The sequence below is a fragment of the Anomaloglossus baeobatrachus genome, chromosome 10, assembly GCF_048569485.1.
Source record: "Anomaloglossus baeobatrachus isolate aAnoBae1 chromosome 10, aAnoBae1.hap1, whole genome shotgun sequence".
Classification (NCBI taxonomy): domain Eukaryota; kingdom Metazoa; phylum Chordata; class Amphibia; order Anura; family Aromobatidae; genus Anomaloglossus; species Anomaloglossus baeobatrachus.
Genome location: NC_134362.1, coordinates 26,907,674 through 26,930,698, shown reverse-complemented (window position 1 = coordinate 26,930,698; position 23,025 = coordinate 26,907,674). Strand labels below are relative to the sequence as shown.

Sequence of the window (23,025 nt, the reverse complement as noted above, 5' to 3'; positions counted from 1 at the left end):
AAAGGAATTTACGGTAAGTAAACAAAATTCCCTTCTTCCCATAGGAAATAATGCAAGCTCAGAAAATTCGCTCCACAGCTTGTTAAATGTCCCATCCTGGTTCCCTATTGTGCCATTCCACACATGCACAAACACACACAAACACGCACGCACGCACACACACACACATATTATGCTCACCTTACCTTCCGTTCCATTGCCAGCCTAGGATGTGTATCGGGTAACCATCTCGACCGATTCCGGAACTTCCGCTGCCACAGCGCTGACGTCAAAGGCATTTGCCGCTTGCCTCTGATTGGTCATCGCGCTGCCTTTGAGTGGCGGCTGACAGCGGACGTTCCTCCATCGTCGCGATGGTTACCCAATACACATCCTGTAGCGGCGAACTGCAAGTTCCAGGAGGCCGGCGATGGAACAGAAGGTAAGATGAGCATAATATGTGTGTGTGTGTGTGTGTGTTGGTGCATGTTTGTGTGTGTTTGTGCGGAGTGCAAGAGCGGGTTAGAGCACGGTGGATGTACGGAACCGGAAGTATGTTCGGTGAGTATTTTGCTCGTACAGCAAAGCTTGCTTGTAAACTGAGTTACAAATTTACAGCAAGCTTTGCTCGTTAAGCGAAATATTCGCACACCGGGTTATTCGTTAACCGAGGTTACACTGTATTACACATATTTAAAATGAACATCCCTGATTTTTCTTTCCTATGACATCTGCCATCTGGCTAAAGTAGTGACAAAACCTTACTCATTGGATGGTCTGCCAGTCCCATCTATATCAATGGGTTTAGCCAACATGTATATCAAATAACCACCTTTAGACATGATCTCTGATGCTGTTGCAATCTGCCTCCATTCCCGACTATCATATAATACTGCACACTGCTCATCCCTCCCATGCCAATTTGTTTTTATTTCTATTACAGAACCAATATCGGTGAAATCTCTGCAGATCGGCACTGTGACCTCAAATTCTGTGCCTCTGGCGTGGAGTAGACCTGATGAGTATCAGGCGTCTTACAACTACAGAGTCCGGACCAATGTCACCTCATCAGCCACAATGATAAATGATGCAATAGTGACAAGTGAATCAGCGACAATAATGAATCTTACAGCAGGAGAAACATATACATTCCTGGTCTATACAAGAGCTGCCGATAACAGCACCGAATCCGACCCGGTGTCAAATATGAGCTGCACAGGTGAAGACTTAGGGAATCCATTTAATGTGACTTATGAGTAGATGTGACTGTGACTCGCCCCAGGGCTATGGGGTACTCGGTCCTGGGCCGTATATTTACAGGGACAGTTCACTGGGTGGCCGCTGCCTGGTTCCGTGACCCTAGGGGTCGCTTGAAATTGGTTATATACAGGGGAATAGTAATAAAGGTTTTGTCGTGACGCCAATTGCGGGTTGCTGCTAGGTAGATGGAGCTGCTACTGCACAGTCTCTGGGCTGATGTTAATGGCAACCTGGATGTTGGGCCCTCTGCAAGTAGGGCTAGGCCCCAGGGGGTAGGTGATGGAGTTAGGCGCGGAAAGAAGGTAGGCCACACACGGGATTGCAGTAACTGGTTTCTTTACTGATAGCGATGTTATCGCTTGCGACTCGAAGAAGGCTGGTCCTGACCACTGGTCCCCTTAGTTCCAGTGCCGTTGTGGTGACCTGGTGGCTTCTTTCCCCTGCACCTTTCTCTAGTTGGTGGGTCACCATGGCTTGGAGTGTCTGGGGGTCCCCTCCTGGTAGACTCTCAGTCTTTAGTCCGTATGGCGGGCAGTTTGAACCCTGTAGGGTCGGTGCTCTGTTCCGGTCCCTGGTTCTCCCGTCACTGCTGGTGCTCCCGGACTTTATGGTCAGTGAGGTCCTGGATGATCTCCTCACTATGCAGATTTTATCGGGTCTGCCTGCAGCGTTTGCCTGACCTAGGGCTCTGTACCCCGTCGGTGCTATGGTTCCGAGAGTACTCCACCGTACTCCTTCGGCAACCACATGCCTGCCCCTGACAGGTCACTGTTCCACACTCCCGTCAGTACGGTTACGTCCGTCTCCTCTCACTTCCACTTACTGACTCTCTGACCCCTCATTCCCTGATTGTCGTCTAGTGGACTGGATCGGCTCCACCCCTAGGTGGCCATCTATTGGGTCCAACTCTAGCCTGTCACCAGTCCTTGGGGAAGGGAAAAACAGGGATTATACATGTGTTTTGGTGTTACCGGTACTGGTCTTCTGGGTCCCTGGGGGTAGGCCCTGCATATTTGACAGGATGCAGTTCCTTGTAGCTCCTGATGGCTTCAGGGGCGCTACAACTGCAAAGTTACTGATACATAACATGATGTAAATTGTAGATCTTAATGGTTTATGTTACGAATCCGCTGTTCAATGAATGACAGCTCAGCCTCCCAATAGTTGGTAGTGGCATGCCGGGTTGTCAATATTTCGTATGGATAACCCAGCTGCCCAATCAGGGACTGGCTCGTGCTGACTATCCTTATGCTTTTCAGGATTGCCCAACAGTCAATCAGGCCAATCAGTCTTGGCTTGCTCCTTGGGGTGATTTCCTAGTTATTTAGCTGTATGGCAGTGGTCAGACCATTGCTAGTCGTAGCTTTGCTCGGTGGTGTGCGTGCCTTGTGCTTTTCTGTTCTGCTGTTCTGATCTCTTGCTGCCTGACCTCAGACCTTGCCTTTGACTACTCATGTTCCTAGCCCTTTTTGTCTTGAACTGTAACCATTTTGGATTTCTGACCTCGGACTGTGACTTGTTTTCTCTTTTCCCCCCTCTGCCTTTGATGTACACTCTTGGTATTTGATCCCAGACTTTTTGACTCCCCTGTCGCATGGCTAGTCCGTGAGAAGTTCCAATAGCCAGCCTCACCGTTCATTTACACTGCGTTGACGTAATAATCCCCATTCTTCAGTATTTTGGGAGATGCAATCAGAGTGATTTTAGTGATTTGAGTCTGTAGTCTCTGCTAAGTGTGATCTTCTCGAGACCATAGAGTGTGTGATTTCTGAAGTGCCAATGATTTATATTTTCATAATAATATGATGCTGTATTTCTTTGATTGCTTCTATTCTTTATGATTGCTATAATTATTAAATTAAATATTTTATGTCTTTATCGTTCCTATGGGAGACCCAGACCATGGGTGTTTAGCTTCTGCCTCCGGAGGACACACGAAGTACTACACTTAAAAGTGTAGCTCCTCCCTCTGAGCTTATACACCCCCTGGAGAGCCAGATCTAGCCAGTTTATCGCTTTGTGTTCAGGAGGCATACATCCACACATGCATTCTCATCTGATTTGTTTGATTTTTGGAAAGAGTTTGAAGAAAAGCGGGTCCAAGTCTGGACTCCCAGCATGTCCCTTCTCACCCCACTGTGTCAGCAGTGTTGTTAAGGTTGATTTCCAAGGCTGGAGCCTTACATGCCGTGCTCCTTCACCATCCCTCCTGGCCTCTGGCTTGAAGTGGGAGCCAGCACGGTCTCCATGCCTGGCAGGAGTCCGGTCTCCATCCACAGCCCCTTGAGGATCTTGTTGGACCGGAGCACTCATCCCCAGGGACTGGCCCTGCGTCTCAGCAGCTAAGTACCTGAGACGTTTATGTGTTGGGGTCCCGGTTCTTTATTGTATGGGGAGAGTATGCTGTATATGATTATTTTGACTTTTCCGGCGGGTTCTCTAGCTTTTGCCTGAGAACCGCGCCGATGGTGCCTGCTTGTCGGCCTCGCCACTTAAATTTAGGCCTCGGCTTCGCTGGAGGCCTAGTTTTGTTTTCCTGCCCTCGCATGTCACTCATGCAGAGGGACAGGCTCGGCTCCTCCCGGCGGCCGTTCTACACAGGGGAGGGACACTCCCCACTGCTGGGACGTCCCTCCTCCCCTGCAGGTCTCTATAGCCCTCCAGTTCCCGCTCTCCTATAGGAACGCCCCCTAGTCCCGCCCCCTCTCCTCGCTCCGGCGGCCATTTCTCACGCAGAGTTTACTCTGCTCTGGGACATTCTGCACTCTGCATCTCTGCTGAGGTGCTGTGCACTGGGGGACCGGGCTTCGGGATCTGGAGGGCACACAACAACCGCACCCAGCGGTCTGGTAAGCCACAGCCGGTCTCCAGTTGTGGACCTCTGTATATTCTCCCTGGGGTTCATTCTCTGCAAAGCCCCCACTCCAGCAGCATGTCTCACACAAGGAGCAAGGCTCCAAAGCTTTATTCTGTATGCACTGCATGTAAGCTCCTGCTGCCTGAGCCGAGCACTTATCTACACTGTGATGGTTGCTCTAACTTGGCGGTGCCACAGCCTGGAGTCTCACCCCCAGTGGTCTCTCAGGCTGCTGCTGCACCTGTGGCTGAACCCCCGGCCTGGGTAGAGTCCTTTTCTAGGTCCATATCCCAGTCATTTGCTGAGTCCATGGGACTTTTGTCCAGGACTTTGATGAATATGCATCAGCCCTCCTCACAGGGTGCCTCTAATACTCTTGACAGAGGATTCCTATCCTCTGACCTCCGTCCATCGGAGCTCACGGAGGATTCATCATCTGGTCCCAGACCCCGTCCTTCTGAGAGAATCGCAGGGTTTCCTCCCCCTCCTCATCCCATGGCTCTGTCTCAAGAGCTGACTCGCAAGATGAGGAGGATGCCCTCACGGGTGGCTCGGAGGCTATGTATCCCATCGATTTCTCTGAGGGTGACTCAGATCTTAGTGACTTGATTGCTTCCATTAATTCTGTGCTGGATCTCAATCCGCCAGTCTCAGAGGAGCAACCCTCTTTGGCAGAAAAACATCAGTTTACCTCGCCTAAGAGAGTGAAGAGTGTGTTCTTTAACCACTCCAGTTTTCAGACCGCTGTGACCAAACCCAGGGCCTGCCCTGACAAACGCTTTCCAAAGCGTGGTTCTGATGACCGGTTTCCATTTCCACCTGAGGTGGTCAAGGAGTGGTCTCACTCCCCAAAGGTAGACCCTCCGATGTCTAGGCTCTCAGCCCGGACCGTTGTGTTGGTGGCTGACGGCACCTCTCTTAAGGATTCCACTGACCGTCAGATTGACCTTTTGGCCAAATCTGTGTATGAAGCTGCGGGGGCCACGTTTTCCCCGACTTTTGCAGCAGTGTGGGCTCTCAAAGCCATCTCTGCTTCTCTAGAGGAGATGCATTCCCTCACCAAGGAATCTATGCCTAAGATGGTTACCTTAACATCTCAGGCTTCAGCTTTTTCATCTTACGCCATGTCTTCAATGCTAGAGGCTGCTCACCGCACTGCGGTGGCTTCAGCTAATTCTCTTGTTATCCGCAGGATTTTGTAGCTTCGAGAGTGGAAGGCAGATTCTTCTTCCAAGAAGTTTCTTGCTGGGCTCACTTTTGCTGGTTCACGGCTGTTTGGTGAACATCTGGATGAAATCATTAAGGAAGCTACTGGCGGGAAGAGTACTTCCATGCCACAAACCAAGACCAGGAAACCCGCCCAGGGTAGGAATCAATCGAGGTTTCGTTTCTTTCGTTCCTCCAACTGGTCATCCTCTAAGCCTTCCGCCTCGTCCGCTAACTCAGCTAAGGATCAGAAATCCAACTGGCGCACAAAAGCGCGTCCGCAGAAGTCCGCAGGAGGTTCTGCCACTAAGGCAGCCTCCTCATGACTCTCGGCCCGCTCCAGCCACGTCCTTAGTCGGTGGCAGGCTCTCCCACTTTGGCGACGCTTGGTTAAAGCAAGTCTCCGATCAGTGGGTGAGAGACATCATATCTCACGGCTACAGGATAGAGTTCTCTTCCAGCCCGCCAAACAGATTTTTTCTCTCAACTCCCCCCTGCTCCAAGGCCGCCGCCTTCTCACAGGCCGTGGCATCCTTGCAGGCAAACGGAGTGATTGTACCAGTTCCTGCTCGAGAACGGTTCAGAGGTTTTTACTCAAACCTCTTCCTAGTTCCAAAAAAGGACGGTACCTTCCGGCCCATCCTGGATCTCAAGCTTCTCAACAAGCATGTCCGGGTGCGGCATTTTCGCATGGAGTCTCTGCGATCAGTCATTGCCTCTATGACCCAAGGGGATTTCCTGGCGTCCATCGACATCAGAGATGCCTATCTACATGTGCCAATCGCAGTGTCACACCAGCGTTGGTTACGTTTTGCGATAGGAGAGGATCATTTCCAATTCGTGGCTCTCCCCTTCGGGTTAGCCACGGCCCCTCGGGTATTCACCAAGGTCATGGCGGCAGTGATTGCGGTCCTGCACCTCCAGGGGTTGGCAGTGCTTCCTTATCTGGACGACCTTCTGGTCAAGGGTCCATCCAGCGCAGACTGTCAGCGGAGTGTTTCGCTCACTCTCGCCACTCTAGCCCAATTCGGGTGGCTTGTCAATCTTCCCAAATCCACCCTGACTCCGACCCAGAGTCTCACGTACCTAGGGATGCAGTTCGAGACTTAGCCGGCACTTGTGAAGTTGCCCTTAGTCAAACAGCAGTCTCTCCGGCTAGCGGTGCGCTCTCTTCTGAGGCCCTGCCGTTATTCCCTCAGGCGCCTGATGCAGGTGCTGGGTCAAATGGTGGCGTCCATGGAGGCGGTTCCCTTTGCCCAGTTCCATCTGCACCCTCTGCAGCTGGATATTCTCCGCTGTTGGGACAAGCGGCCTTCCTCCTTACACAGGTTAGTGGCTCTGTCGCCACGGACCAGGAGCTCTCTTCAGTGGTGGCTTCGGCCCCTCTCCCTGTCCCAAGGGTGCTCCTTTCTGACTCCGTCCTGGGTGATTCTCACCACGGATGCCAGCCTATCCGGCTGGGGAGCGGTATATCTCCACCACAGAGCACAGGGCACTTGGACTCCGTCCGAGTCAGCCCTTTCAATCAATGTGCTGGAAACCAGAGCTGTGCTTCTAGCTCTCCTAGCCTTTCACCACCTGTTGGCGGGCAGGCACATTCGAGTCCAGTCAGACAACGCGACAGCAGTTGCCTACATCAATCACCAGGGCGGGACACGCAGCCGCCTGGCAATATTGGAGGTCCAACGCATTCTTCAATGGGCGGAGGACTCCAAGTCCAGCATATCCGCAGTCCACATCCCAGGCGTAGAAAACTGGAAGGCAGATTATCTCAGCCGTCAATCCGTGGACGGTGGCGAGTGGTCCCTGCACCCGGCAGTGTTTCAGTCAATCTGCCACAAGTGGGGCACTCCGGACGTGGACCTAATGGCATCCCGTCAACAACAACAACAAGGTTCCGGTTTACGTGGCTCGCTCCCATGATCCTCAGGCCTTCGCCGCGGACGCTCTGGTTCAGGATTGGTCCCAGTTTCGTCTGTCCTACGTGTTTCCCCCTCTAGCTTTCTTGCCCAGAGTCCTGCGCAAGATCAGAATGGAGGGCCGTCGAGTCATCCTCATTGCACCGGACTGGCCCAGGCGAGCTTGGTATCCGGACCTGCTCCATCTGTCCGTAGAGATGCCGTGGCATCTTCCGGACCGTCCAGACCTACTCTCGCAAGGTCCGTTTTTCCGCCCGAATTCTGCGGCACTCAAATTGACGGCGTGGCTCTTGAGTCCTGGATTTTGACGGCTTCTGGTATTCCTCCTGAAGTCATCTCCACTATGACTCGGGCCCGTAAGTCTTCCTCCGTCAAGATCTATCACAGGACTTGGAAAATTTTCCTGTCCAGGTGTCGCTCTTCCGGTCATCCTCCTTGGCCATTCTCGTTGCCGACCCTTCTGTCCTTTCTACAGTCCGGTCTGCAGCTAGGACTGTCCCTCAACTCTCTCAAGGGACAAGTCTCAGCTCTATTAGTGCTGTTCCAGCGGCGTCTCGCCCGGCTGGCTCAGGTCCGCACCTTCATGCAAGGTGCGTCTCACATCATTCCGCCTTATCGGCGGCCCTTGGATCCCTGGGACCTTAACTTGGTCCTCACGGTATTGCAGAAACCCCCTTTTGAGCCCCTTAGGGAGGTTTCTTTGTATCGTCTTTCTCAAAAGGTGGCCTTTCTAGTTGCCATAACTTCTCTCAGGAGAGTCTCTGATTTGGCTGTGCTCTCCTCGGAGTCACCTTTTTTGGTTTTTCACCAAGACAAGGTAGTTCTCCGTCCGACTCCGGACTTTCTTCCTAAGGTGGTCTCTCCCTTCCACCTTAACCAGGACATTTCCTTGCCTTCCTTCTGTCCGGCCCCTGTTCATCGCTTTGAGAAAGCGCTGCATACTCTGGATCAAAGCACACTCGACCAGAGCTGTCGGTGCCTCTTGGGCTTTTAGGCACCAGGTTCAACAAGTCTGTCAGGCTGCCACTTGGACTAGCCTGCATACCTTTTCGAAGCACTACCAAGTGCATTCTCATGCTTCGGCAGATGCGAGCTTGGGCAGACGCATCCTTCAGGCGGCTGTCGCCCACTTGTGAAGTTAGGCTCCGCCTACTTCTTAGTTTTTTCTGTTTATTCCCACCCAGGGACAGCTTTGGAGCGTCCCATGGTCTGGGTCTCCCATAGGAACGATAAAGAAAAAGAGAATTTTGTTTACTTACCGTAAATTCTTTTTCTTATAGTTCCGTATTGGGAGACCCAGCTCCCTCCCTGTTGCCTGTTGGCAATTTTCTTGTTCCGTGTGTTATCACCGGCTGTTGTCGTGGACAGAGTCTCCGGTTGTTCCGGTTCTTGCTCGGTTCTACTTCTGGGTGGCTATTCTCCTTCAGCTTTTGCACTAAACTGGATAGGACTGGCTCTCCAGGGGGTGTATAAGCTCAGAGGGAGGAGCTACACTTTTAAGTGTAGTACTTTGTGTGTCCTCCGGAGGCAGAAGCTAAACACCCATGGTCTGGGTCTCCCAATACGGAACTATAAGAAAAAGAATTTACGGTAAGTAAACAAAAATCTCTTATTTAATTGAATTTGTTCCAAGTGTCAAGCGGGTTTTACACGCTACGATATCGCTAGCAATTGCTAGCGATATCGAGCGCGAAAGCACCTGCCCCTGTCGCCCATGCGATATCGTGTGATCGCTGCCGTAGTGAACATTATCGCTACGGCAGCGTCACACGCACTTATCTGGTCGACGGCGTCGCTGTGACCGGCGAACAATCCCTCCCTCAAGGGGGAGGTGCGTTCGGCGTCACAGCGAACGCACCGCGATGTCACTAAGCGGCCAGACAATCAAAGCGGAGGGGCGGAGATGAGCGGGACATAAACATCCTGCCCACCTCCTTCCTTCCGCATTGCCGGTAGAGGCAGGTAAGGAGACGTTCCTCGCTCCTGCGGTGTCACACACAGCGATGTGCACTGCCGCAGGAACGACGAACAACATTGCTAAGGAGAGGTGATCGATTTTTGGTTTTAGGACGACCTCTCCACAGCAAACGATTTTTGCCACTTTTGCGATCGTTTTAGGTCACACAAGTGTCACACTGCGATACCTTAATAACGTCGGATGTGCGTCACTAACGACGTGACCCCGGCGATAAAACATTAACGATATCGTAGCGTGTAAAGCCCCCTTTAGAAGCACAATCTCTTCTCAGCCTCCCCATAATCACCAGTTTCTCACATGAATATGTAGGCACTATAAGGTACTATAAGCAGGGTTACCAGCTTGACTTTTACTTTTTCTGTACAGAGTATCAAAAAATGACGAACAGACAACATTTTTTTTTTGCAGACATGTTAAAAAAAAACTATAATAAATCATTTATACTGTAATTATAAGTGATCCACGTCTACTGCCCATAATTCTGATATGAAGACATGAGCTGCATTCACTGTAAACTGTTAATTTTGACTGTAATTATCATCATTTATCTGTAGAAGTATTTTTTCAGATTAAAAATAAATCAGACTCCTTTTAATTAGTTTTTACAGACAGTGCAAAAAAGTTCCTTATTAATACAGACTGTGTGCATGTACCAAAGACGCACCGGTTTATAAGACGTACCTCAAATTTAGAGGAGGAACAAAGGAAAAAATAATTTTTAATGTTAAAATGAGGGTCCATTTTATAATCCTAGTGTGTCTCAATCCTAATGCTTACCAGGGAGGAGCAGCAGTGGTGAAATGGCTCAGGAAGGTCACAGGGGGCCGGGTAGGCAATGCTGCGGGCACGGAGGAGCGGAGGAGGGGGTGTTGCGGCTCAGGAGGGTCGGTGATACTGCGGGCTCGGGGGTGTAGCAGCGGGCACAATTGAATCCCTCAGGTATGGCTTACCAGGGTGACGGTGTTGGAGCGGGGTCATAGGAGGCAGGTCACAGGACGCGCTCAGGGGTGTCGCACTGGGCGCCATTGATCTGTGGGCGGGCAGTCTGCAGAGGTGTTACAGCACGGGGTGTCTCGGCGGAGGGTGTGTTGATCGGCGGGCAGGCTGCAAGGGTGTCTCGGTGACACGTGCATTGATCTGACTGCCGGCTCCATTGAATTTTAGGCGGTTGACAAGAAGGACTTTAAGCAAATGGCCGCGGAGACGGCGTGTGTGCAGATAGGACTCTACGCGATTTTCTTGAAGTCCATTGCGTTAATCTGCGCACGCGCCACCTCCATGGCCATTTTCCTGAAGTTCATCATGTCAACCACGGGCAATTCAATTGAGCCGACAGTCAGCTCAATGCACCCGCCACCAAGACACCCTTGAAGCCCGCCGCAGATCAATGCCACCTGCCACGACACCCCCGAGCGCGTCCTGTGAGCCTGTCTCCTACGACCCCGCAACGACCATCTCCACCTACAGTAAGCCATATCCGTGTTGTAAGATGCACCCCTATTTTACCCCCAGTTTTGGGGGAAACAAAGTGCGTCTTGCAAATCAAAAAATATGGTAGGTAATTAATTTTGCTCAACACAAAAATATTCTTTATATTTGCTTTTTAACACACGTGTGGCCGTCTCCTTGTATACCTAAGCTACTGCAATGCCCTGCACATAAGGTAAGTGACATAGCTTTTCAGAAGAACTATACTACATTTCTAATTGGGGGAATTTGCTTATAGTTTTATTATGACTTGTACTACATATTAGGATAGGATCTTGGAGTTAGGAATACCCCTTTTAAATGGGAAACAAACAAGACAAGAATTAGGCGCAATGCAATGATGAGGATGGATATTAGCTATGCTTCTTTTACCATGTAAAAGTTTATTTAACATCTAAAAACCACATCACATCACCAAAGCAAACAAGATTTTGGGGTGTATAAAAAGAGAGATTAGATCCTGTGATCCCAACGTATTGTTACCCCTCTATAAATCACTTGTAAGGCCACATCTGGAATATGGGATCCAGTTTTGGCCTCCACATTTTAGAAAGGACATTCAGAAGTTAAGGGGGCTTTACACGGTAGCGATATCGCTAGCAATTTCTAGTGATAGCGAGCGTGTAAGTACCCGCCCCCGTCGCGCATGCGATTGTTTGTGATCGCTGCCGTAGCGAACATTATCGCTACGCAGCATCACACATACTTACCTGGTCGACGGCGGCGCTGTGACTGCCGAACAATCCCTCCTTCAAGGGGGAGGGACGTTCGGCATCACAGCAACGTCACCGCAACGTCACTAAGCGGCCGGCCAATGAAAGCGGAGGGGCGGAGCTGAGCGTGATGTAAACATCCCGCCCACCTCTTCCTTCTGCATTGCGGCTGGCGGCAGGTAAGGAGACGTTCCTCGCTCATGCGGTGTCACACATAGCGATGTGTGCTGCCGCATGAGCGATGAACCACAACGCTAAACAACCCTTACCGATTTTTGAGTTTGGGACGACCTCTCCATGGTGAACGATTTTCACCATTTTTGAGGTCGCTGGTAAGTATTACACGCTGCGATATTGTTAATGACGCCGGATTTGCGTCACTAACAATGTGACCCCGACGACCAAACATTAACGATATCGTAGCGTGTAAAGCCCCCTTTAAAGTCAGTTCAAAGGCAGCAACTAGACTACTACAAGGAATGGAGGCCGCCCGTATGATGAGTAATGGAGGCCGCCCGTATGATGAGAGGTTGGAAAAGTTAGATATGTTTAGCTTAGAAAAAAGACGTCTCAGAGGAGATCTCATTTCTATGTATAAATACATGTGTGGTCAATATAAAGGATGGCACATGACTTATTCCTTCCAAAGACAATATTAAGGACCAGGAAGCATTCACTGCGAGTGGAAGAAAAGCGATTCCGGCAGCTAAATAGGAAAGGGTTCTTTACAGTTAGAGCAGTCAGACTGTGGAATGCCGACCACAAGATGTAGTAATGGCAGATACTAGAACAGCTTTATATCAGCGCTGGATGATTTCCCCACTACACAACATTGTTTGTTATAAAAAGACATAATGACAAAATGTATAATTGGTGGAGGAAGGTTGGACCAGATGGAGCGAGGGCTTTTCTCACTTTATGTAACTATGTAATTATCTTATTCTCAGTTCCCGGACAAGTCTCCAGTATCACCATGAATAATTACCAGACAGTTTATGTTCTTGGAGCCTCATGGATAAAACCATCAGGAAAAGTGGATAATTATACAGTCAGTCTATCAGGAGCCGTCAATCAGACAATAGTGACTAATAATTCACAAGTGAATTTCACAGGATTACTACCAGGCAGAGAATATAATGTCACTGTACAGACAGTCAGTGGAGGCTGCAGCAGCCAGCCATCTGCTCCAGGCACAGAGGCCACATGTGAGTATCATCAGGAGCTGCTCAGCGAGCGCGCTCTATAATCCTCATGTCACCATTCTCCTCTGTTACCGCCACTTTTACCTTATTATACAGATGCTGGAGATGTTCTCACCTCTCTGTATTTCTCTCTTTTTCTGCAGATCCAACACCACCCGGAACGTTATCTACTAACACAATTACAACAAAGAACCTGACATTATCTTGGTCGGAGCCTGTAAATATGAACGTTGTAAATAAGTCCTATAATATAAGCTATGGGATATCTCCATCAACTAACTTATCTGTGACAAGTCCCACAACAAATGTCACCCTCCAGAGCCTGATATCTGGGACTAATTACTCCATATCTGTGGTAACAGTCGGAGTCCGGGGGTATCAGAGCTCTCCGGTCACCACATCCGTCTATACAAGTAGGTTTCAACTTTGCACTTGTAGCAACTTTTTAAAAACATGTCACAATAATGTTAGGAATTTCATAGAGTGCAAGGAAAAGGAAAAGAATAATGGAAAGGAGAGAATGATTTTGAGAAAGTTTTCATGAAAAATTGGACTCTTGAACGTCAATGCTCAAAGAGTGTTTTTTTAATGTATTTCTCAGTTAGGCTAGTTTCACACATCCGGCTTTTCACCGGATTGGCGGATCCGGCGCCCTCCAGTACAATGTATACAGTAGAATGACAGCGCGACAAGCATGTGACCCAGAAGTCGCCGCGCTGCCATTGTACGGTATCACACTGTACTGGAGTGCGCCGGATCCGCCAATCCGGCGAAAAGCCGGATGTGTGAAACTGGCCTTATCTGTTCCATTGTATGCTTGGAGAAAAAATGTTGAATCCCATAGATTTAAAGAAGAGCTCCTTTTGTAAATAAGGATAAGAGTACGGGTCCGCTTGCGTGTGACTCGTGCGAGTCTTGCATCGGTATCACCAGGCATGGATGCACACTCTCCTGACCAGGGCTGTGGAGTCGGTAAGCCAAACCTTCGACTCCGACTCCGACTCCTCAAATTCTCTTGCACCGACTCCGACTCCGGCTCCGACTCAGACTCCGGCTCCGACTCCGACTCCTACATATATTGCTTAGTTAGGTGAAAAATTTATTGTAGTACATGAATATGTGTATGTGAACATCAGACATTTAATAATTTTTATGATACGATAATCAAGATATTTGGATAGAACATAAAATATATTTATTGGAATACAACTTTAGAACACAAAAAACTGCAATAAATTGTAAATATGTAATACACTATGTAATATACAGTAGATTACATATATATCTTGTGTGTGTATATACACTGTGTGTATATATATATATATATATATATATATATATATATTTACAATTTATTAGTTTTTTGTGTTCTAAAGTTGTATTCCAATAAATATTTTATGTTCTATCCAAATATCTTGATTATTGTATCATAAAAACAATTAAATGTCTGATGTTCACATTGTACTACAATAAATTTTTCACTTAAATATAAGCATTATACTAAATGTTATTATTTAGTAAAATATTCAGCACATTCTGCATTGCACTCCTGTCCCCAATTTATTATATATTTTAGGAGTCGGAGTCGGTGCATTTTATACCGACTCCGACTCCACCAAAATGAGCTCCGACTCCGACTCCACGACTCCGACTCCGACTCCACAGCCCTGCTCCTGACAGGAGCGGGTTGGCTGCATGTATTTCCATGCAGCTGAGAGCTGAGGCGCTCATGTCCGGAGAGTGTGTGATACCGATGCGAGACTCGCACTAGTCATACAGGTGGAACTCTGGCCCAACAGCAAGTATATTTTCAGCCACTTCTATAGTATGCGTATAAAAGTTTTATTCCCTGTTGACCAGTTTTTGGTTTATTCAGACGAAGAAGAGTGGGTTAGGCTAAGTTCACACTTCCGTTGTTTTAAATCCGTCAACAAATGTGTTATTCCACAGGATTCCGTTCACAGGAAACCTGTGAAAAAACGGATCTGTCGCATCCGTTACATCCGCTGTGCGCCTGTTTTTTGACGAATCCGTCGTGATCCGTTTCTGCTTGGGACAGCCCAATGGGTGTGCCAGACATGCTGGGCATGCTCAGCAGAGCATGACGGAATCCAGCACTGGATTCCGTTGTATGACGGATTACGACGGAATCCAGCACCATAGACATCCATTATAGCTTGCGACGGAATCCTGTGGAGTGCGTTTTTTTTTCCGCTCCAATAAACGTTACATTTAGCGTTGCTCCCGCCTGACGGTCAATCAGTAAGCGACTGATCCGTCACATGGTGGATGCAACGCAAGGTTATCAGTCACAATCCGTCGCTAATAGAAGCCTATGCGGAAAAAAATGGATTCCTGCAAAATATTTTGAAGGATACTGTAATTCCTCAAGGCGACGGAATGTGACTGATGCAAAACAACGGAAGTGTGAACTTAGCCTAAAGGCCCATTTACACACAACGATATCGCTAACGAGATATCATCGGGGTCACGGTGTTGGTGACGCCTCGTTAGCGATGTCCTTGTGTGTGACACCTTTTTGCGATCAGTAACGATTGCAAAAAGGTGTCAAATCGTTCGTCGTGTACACGTCGTTCATTTTTAAAAAATCGTTCATCGTTAAGAACGCAGGTTGTTTGTCGTTCCTGCGGCAGTACACATCGCTATGTGTAACACAGCAGGAACGAGGAGCCGCCGGCAATGAGGAAGGAAGGAGGTGGGCGGGATGTTCCAGTCGTTCATCTCCGCCCCTCCACTTCTATTGGGCGGCCGCTTAGTGAGGCCACTGTGACGCCGAACGAACCTCCCCCTTAAAGGAGAGATTGTTCGGCGGCCACAGCAATGTTGGTGAACAGGTAATTGCGTGTGACGCTGCCGTAGCGATATTGTTCGCTACGGCACCGATCACCGTGACGCGCCACCGATGTGGGCGGGTGCTATTGCTCGCGACATCGCTAGCGATGTCGCAGCGTGTAAAGCCCACTTTAGTGTGGCCACACACCTTCATTCACTGAGTTGAGCTAAGTTTTGTTATCACTCTGAGATTTGGTAGACCACAGTCTGCTCCCTTTCTCCTGGGCTCAAATTCCAGCACTGATTTTGTAGCTTTTGGACAGTGATTATGTGTCCGATAATACTACACGCTGCACTCTCATTCTGTACTTTCACTAATTGTGTGTTTGTTTCTTTATTTCAGAACCGATATCAGTGAAATCTCTGCAGATCGGTGCTGTGACCTCATATTCTGTGTCTCTGGCGTGGACTAAACCTGATGAGTATCAGGCGTCTTACAGCTACAGAGTCCGGACCAATGTCACCTCATCATCCACAATGATAAATGATACAATAGTGACAAACGAATCAGCGACAATAATGAATCTGACATCGGGAGAAACATATACATTCCTGGTCTATACAAGAGCTGCCGATAACAGCACCGAATCCGACCCGGTGTCACTATCACCCATCTGCACAGGTGAGAGTACAGAGTACACACGATCTCGCTACGTGTGACACATAGCAGCGATGGCCCTCCGCTGCGATATCGCCGATCGTACCTGAATGTCCTGGTTCATTTTCTGATCGTTGGTGTTCCGATGGGCAGCATGCATTGCTGTGTTTGACGCCATAAAAATGAAGAGCGACCTCGTTCGCGACTCAGAACTCAGCGACGCGGGCGTGTTTTTCCTTTGTCTTTTCAACGCCGATTGTTGGTCACAACTGCGTTATGATTGGGCGACCTTGCCATAAAGAAGGTAACGTAGTAGTGCTTGCATCATTTGTTCCTGAGCGTGTGCAGGTCAGCTATTAATTATATGCAATCATAACCATATTCTGCATTGTGCTCATTGTGCAACAAAGGAAGGAAGCGCTACTGCGTTGCCTTCTAATGGCAAGGTCGCCCAATCCAAGAATGAAGCGCAGTAGTAGTGGCCACCAATCGGAGCAGAGGGGCGTGGAAAAGGCAACGCAAAGACACGCCTGGGTGGAAACACAACGCCTCTATGGAGGTCTGAGTTGTCAGAATAGCTGCTGTGTGACAGGGTCCCAACGACCGCCGAGGTCGTTATATGGAACACTATCATTGCTGCGTCGTTAATTAGATCTTTCTGTTTGCCAGCACACTAGCGACCATATAGCGAGGTACCAGCGATCCTGACCAGGTCGTATCGTTGTCGGGATCGCTGGAACGTCGCTAAGTGTAACGGGACCCTTAAGGGGGTTTTACACTCTGCGATGTCGCTAACGATATATTGTTGGGGTCACGGTGTTTGTGACGCACATCCAGCGTCGTTAGCGACATCGCAGCTTGTGACAGCTAGGAGCGACGATCAACGATCGCAAAAACGGCAAAAATCGCTGATCATTGACTCGTCGCTCCTTTTCATAACATCGTTGGTGGTGCATGCTGCTGGTTGTTCGTCGTTCCTGCGGCACGACACATCGCTATGTGTGACAGCGCAGGAACGACGACAATCATCCTACCTGTGTCCACCGGAAAAGAAGGAAGGAAGGAGGTGGGCGGCATGTTCCGGCCGCTCATCTCCTCCCCTCCTCTTCTATTGGGCGGCCGTTTTGTGACGCCGTACGAACCGCCCCCTTGAAGGAGGGATTGTTCGGCAGCAACAGCGACGTCACTGCACAGGTATGTGACGCTGCCATAGCGATATTGTTCGCTACGGCAGTGATTGCCACATGTTGCACGAACGACGGGGTCGGGTGCTCTCGCTCGCCACATTGCTAGCGATGTCGCAGCGTGTAAATCCCCCTTTAGTCTGGAGGTCATTACCATGTAAAGACTATGACGTCTCCATCTTTGTTGTATTTCCTTATAAATTTCAGGGCTTATAGTTTATTAATAAAATAATGACGAGACATTGAGAAAAAGATCAAAAACTAATGGCTGCTGAAAGATGGGGATAGAAAAAAAACAAAAGTGGAAAAATAAATATGGGATGGGGTTAATAATAAAATGATGAGATGACATAATGACAAATATTGGTGTAAATCAATAATGATAATTTGATAAAGCCATTTATACGTCATGTTCTCTGCACTGGTGTATAACAAGTTCCTCGTTGATAATACATATCTGTCACATAGCAAATATGTAATTGTTCTATTGCCGCAAGCCGATTACTTGTATTACACCAGAGGTGAGTGCTGTATAACTAACCCGTCTGTGATTTATGATCTTATTCTCAGTTCCCGGACAAGTCTCCAGTATCACCATGAATAATTACCAGACGGTTTATGTTCTTGGAGCCTCATGGATAAAACCAGCAGGAAAGGTGGATAATTATACAGTCAGTCTATCAGGAGCCGTCAATCAGACAATAGTGACTAATAATTCACAAGTGAATTTCACAGGATTACTACCAGGCAGAGAATATAATGTCACTGTACAGACAGTCAGTGGAGGCTGCAGCAGCCAGACATCTGCTCCAGGGACAGAGGCCACATGTGAGTATCATCAGGAGCTGCTCAGCGAGCGCTCTCTATAATCCTCCTATCACCATTCTCCTCTGTTAGGCCTGAAACACACGTCCGCAAAAAACAAGTGCGGTCCGTTTTTTGGGTCCGTGTTCCTTTTGGGATGTCCGTTTCTCCGGTACGTGTGACATCAGTGTGATGGCATATGCTTGCCGTGCGTGCGTGTTGAATGTCCGTGTATGCCTGAGATACGTACGTGTCATGTCCGTGTGCAGTCTGTGTGTCTTGAGCTGTTTCACCATTAAAAAAAAAACCAAAAAACGCACATGGACCGTACAGAAAGCACACGTACATGGTCCGTGTCACATACGTGCAGATATGGACCCATTGACTTTAGCGGGTCCATGTCTGCGTGATGCCGGAGAAACGCGGATCTGTCAGCCGTGTTTAAAAACGCATACACGTACAAACCACACGGACACACGTTCCATGTGGCTATACGTGTGTGTGCCTGTTATCATAGGGTAACATTGGCGCACGTGTGTTCGTGCCGCCGGTACGTGTCAAAAAGTCCCAAACATGTACCGGCGGCATGGATGTGTGTTGCAGGCCTTAGGGTGCTTTCACACATCCGGCATTGCCAGATCCAGCACACTCCAGTACAGTGCAATACAGTACAATGGCATCGCGGCAAGCTTCGGTCACATGCTGTCATGTGACCGGAGCTTGCAGCGATGCCAATGTACTGTATTGCACTGTACTGGAGTGTGCTGGATCCGGCAATGCCGGATGTGTGAAACCACCCTTACCGGCACCTTTACTTTATTATATTGTATATGGAGATGTTCTCACCTTTCTGTATTTCTGTTTTTTATTCCTACAGATCCAACACCACCTGGAACGTTATCTACTAACACAACTACAACAAAGAACCTGACATTATCTTGGTCGGAGCCAGTAAATATGACCAGTGTGAATAAGTCCTATAATATAAGCTATGGGATATCTCCATCAACTAACTTATCTGTGACAAGTCCAACAACGAATGTCACCCTCCAGAGCCTGATATCTGGGACTAATTACTCCATATCTGTGGTAACAGTCGGAGTCCGGGGGTATCAGAGCTCTCCGGTCACCACATCCGTCTATACAAGTAGGTTTCATCATTGTTTTCATTTGTACTAACCATTAAAAAATTGTCACCTGATGTGACGAATATTGTGGAGAAAATCAACTAGCAGCAGAATATAGGGAAGGGAAGAGAAAATTATTTTGAGTGCTTTTGAAAACTAGAGGTGCCTGTAAGAGATTAATAAGAAATTATTGTTGAACTGTACTGCTAAGGGTGGCTTTACATGCTGCGATATCCGGCCCGATATCGCTAGCATGCGACACACCCCCATCGTTTGTGCGAAACGGGCATATCGCTGCCTGTCCCGCACAAAATCCGGAACCCCCGTCACACATACTTACCTGCATAGCGACGTCGCTGTGACCGGCGTACCGCCTCCTTTCGAAGGGGGCGGTCCGTCCGGCGTCACAGCGACGTCACTAAGAGACCGCCCAATGAAAGCGGAGGGGCGGAGATGAGCGGGACGTAACATCCCGCCCACCTCCTTCCTTCCGCATTGTGGCTGGAGGCGCAGGACGCAGGTAAGGAGATGATCCTCGTTCCTGCGGCATCACACGGAGCGATGTGCACTGCCGCAGGAACGAGGAACAACATCGCCCCTGCGACAGCAGCGATAATTGGGAGTGGACCCCTATGTCAACGAGAAGCGATTTTGGACGTTTTTGCAACGATCCAAAATCACTCCTAGGAGTCACACGCTACGACATCACTACAGCGGCCGGATGTGCGTCACAAAATCCGTGACTCCAACGAGATCGCTGTAGCGAAATCGTAGCGTGTAAAGCCCGCTTAACAGAATATTGTCAGCTGTCTCTCCCAGTAAGGCCATGTTCACACTGAGCTTCTTTGCAGCGTTCTTTAGCATGGTTTTTGCCTTGGTTTTATGCAAATCCATGCTAATAAAACGTTGCATTTTACAGTCCCAGCAAAGTCTGAGATTTCTGAAATCTCATGCACGCACACACAAACACGTCAGGATTTTTTCCTGAAGATTTTGTGAAACGCCCCCGGTATTGTTGCGTTCTGAAAAGAATGATCATGTCAATTTGACGCGCCCCCAGCATCTGACTGCAACCAATCACAGACCTGGTCTGCGGGTCTATTGCAGAGACAATGAGTGAGCCGTGCATTCAGTGGTGACCTCACTCAGGCTATTTACGGTCACATGTATCGCCAGATGTGACCGGGAATCACCTTAGTGAAGTGACCGCTGATCATGTGGCTCATTCATTCTCTGGACCTCACAGTGAGTGGTCCTATTCTATGGCCACTCACTGTGATCTTCAGATGTAGCAGAACTGAATCACCATGGGACCTCGTGTGCATAACGTCGGACCTGCAGGGGTGATTATGGGGTTAATAAATTGGTGAAAGAGGGGGCTTTTTGTATTTTATTTCAAAGAAAGGATTATTCCGGTGTTTGTGTTTTTTTCCCTTACAAATTAGTAGTGGGGAGGGGGTCTCGTAGACGCCTCCTATTACTAATCTAGGGCTTAGTGACAGCTATGGTCTGTTATTAAGCACTTATTACAGATTGGTGCCATTACCAATCTAGCTATGAGCTGCAATTAATCCCTTATTACCCCGATTGCCATCACACCAGGGCAATTTGGGAAAAAACGGGTAAAGTGCTGGGATTGTCGCATCTAATGTTGCATCCAGCTAAATTACTTCCGGGCCGTAATACATCTTTCTCTTAAACAGTTAAACTTAACCCGTTTACGACACCCTTACGGATTAAAACGCCGGCAGGAGCGGGTACTTATTCTGATCCGCTGTTTTATTCTCCCCTGTGTTATTCTGGGAGCGAGGGCTTAGGACCTCTGGCCTCTATCTAAACACCGGAGTCCCCTGATGAGTCTTGTATGATGAAACGCGTCGGGACGTGGCTAGGATCGGTGTAGGGGTATATAGAGAGGGCCAGCTGTGGTCTGTCCTTGTCAGGACAGAAGTATGGGCAACAGTTTAAGTTAATCTCCTAGGTTTGTGTAGGGTCAGCGACAACCTGATGATATAAAGAGGACCCACACGGAGGAGATCCTGAGTTGCCCCAGACCACTGAATATGGGTGAGATTGTTCCCATTTATTTGCATATTGAGCAATAGGATTGTGTTGGTCTTTCCATTGAGGACCAACATTCAGCTCTTGATTTATGTATATTGAGTTTGTTTGATTGTTTTTTCTTCCCTAATAGGTGGACCACTGTCCCTTGGGTAGACACAATCTACTCAATTTATTATTTATGTATATTGTGTTTTTTTGTTTCGTTTGTTATACATCACTGACTCCCTGTGCTATGATAATTATTGTCTGAGTGATCAGATCACTGGGGAGTTTTATGGTTACATGTACCCCCTTTGGGCTTTTAATATATTAGAATTAAAAGTTAAATTTTAGCCTCTTATTGCTATATTCACTACTTACTTGATAAGTGGCCTCCCTCTATTTGAGGATTGCTGATATTACTGATCCGCTGTTTTAAAACGGCGGCAAGAAAAAAGTAAATTGCGCCCCCAGCGTCGGAAAATCTCCAGGGTTTCAGGTACCGGGGGATCGTGATCACGTTGCAGAAAATGGAAGCGCCGGTAAAAAATGATTTATCTCCCACCTGGCATGATGGAACATGTGAGATGGGAGATAAATGTCCTCCCTTGGTCCCCCAGTGTGGCCAAAGTGCTCCCCACTCCCGGTCCACCTCACGATCATCTAACATGGCCACCGCGCGTGTGGCTTGCTCGCCGCTTGTGTCTTCCTCCTCTGATTTCTGCCTCATCTGACATGTCCAGCCAGGTCACCCCCTTGGTACATCCTGCAGCGTCGATCTCCCGCCACACCTCCTTCTTCTTGTCGTCAGAAGAAATGCCGGCCGCATGCGCAGACAGCAGCTCTCAGCCAACTCCCTGTGATCAGTGAGACTGAGGTTATTGCAGCTAACACTGCTGTGGTGTGGACCTGGGGAGTGTGGGTGTGTGACTGCAGTATTGTATTCTCAGATCACTGCAGCCACATTGCTCACATGGAACGCCTGCTCTTCCAGAAAATGAGGGAAGCATTCTCTGAGCATGCCCCCCATAGTCCAGAGTTGTTGTGGGACCTCCAAAATAGATTATGGTGACCAGATTTTTTTTCCTTTTCAATAAATTGGTGAAAGAAGGAATGTTTTGGAGTGTTTTTTCAAATGTTATTTTATCGTCTTTATTTTTTTTATTATTGACAGCGCATAATGTTTTCACTGTTAACAAGTCATACACCCTCTGGATGGGACATATGTGATCTGCCTACCGTCTGCTCTCTCCTCTCCTGCAGCTCTTCTTTATTTCATGTTTTGGGCAGTGGATACTGTTCGATAATACTACACGCTGCCCTATCATTCTGTGTCTGCGCTGATTGCTTGAATGTTGTTTATTTCAGAACCGATATCGGTGAAATCTCTCCTCATCACTAACGTGTCCTTATATTCTGTGTCTCTGGCGTGGAGTAGACCTGATGAGTATCAGGCGTCTTACAGATACAGAGTCCAGACCAATGTCACCTCATCAGCCACAATAGTGAATAATATACTAGTGACAAATGAATCAGCGACAATAATGAATCTGACATCGGGAGAAACATATACATTCATTGTCTATACAAGAGCTGCCGATAACAGCACCGAATCCGACCCAGTGTCACTATCACCCATCTGCACAGGTTGGTATCAACTGTTAGATTTTTTTAAATGATTGTACATATTGTATTTCTGAGACATGAATCTGGCCAGTTATGAAGCTGAAGCAATTGTGAATCACTGTCACCGGCTTTGATGTGTATGAAAGTGACAACAAGCACACTGTAGATGAACAGCAGGATAATCCCCC

General features: G+C 48.3%; 1 protein-coding gene across 1 annotated transcript in view; it reads left to right on the top strand.

Annotated features, from left to right (window-relative positions):
• LOC142254433 (receptor-type tyrosine-protein phosphatase beta-like) overlaps positions 1-23,025 on the top strand; it is a 262,642-nt gene that overhangs the window by 97,711 nt on the left and 141,906 nt on the right. Inside the window, exons 10-16 of the mRNA XM_075325478.1 lie at positions 923-1,198; positions 12,348-12,605; positions 12,746-13,015; positions 15,799-16,077; positions 17,808-18,065; positions 18,919-19,188; positions 22,580-22,858. Of these exons, the coding sequence (XP_075181593.1) occupies positions 923-1,198; positions 12,348-12,605; positions 12,746-13,015; positions 15,799-16,077; positions 17,808-18,065; positions 18,919-19,188; positions 22,580-22,858 (1,890 nt within the window). The remainder of the gene's footprint in view (positions 1-922; positions 1,199-12,347; positions 12,606-12,745; positions 13,016-15,798; positions 16,078-17,807; positions 18,066-18,918; positions 19,189-22,579; positions 22,859-23,025) is intronic.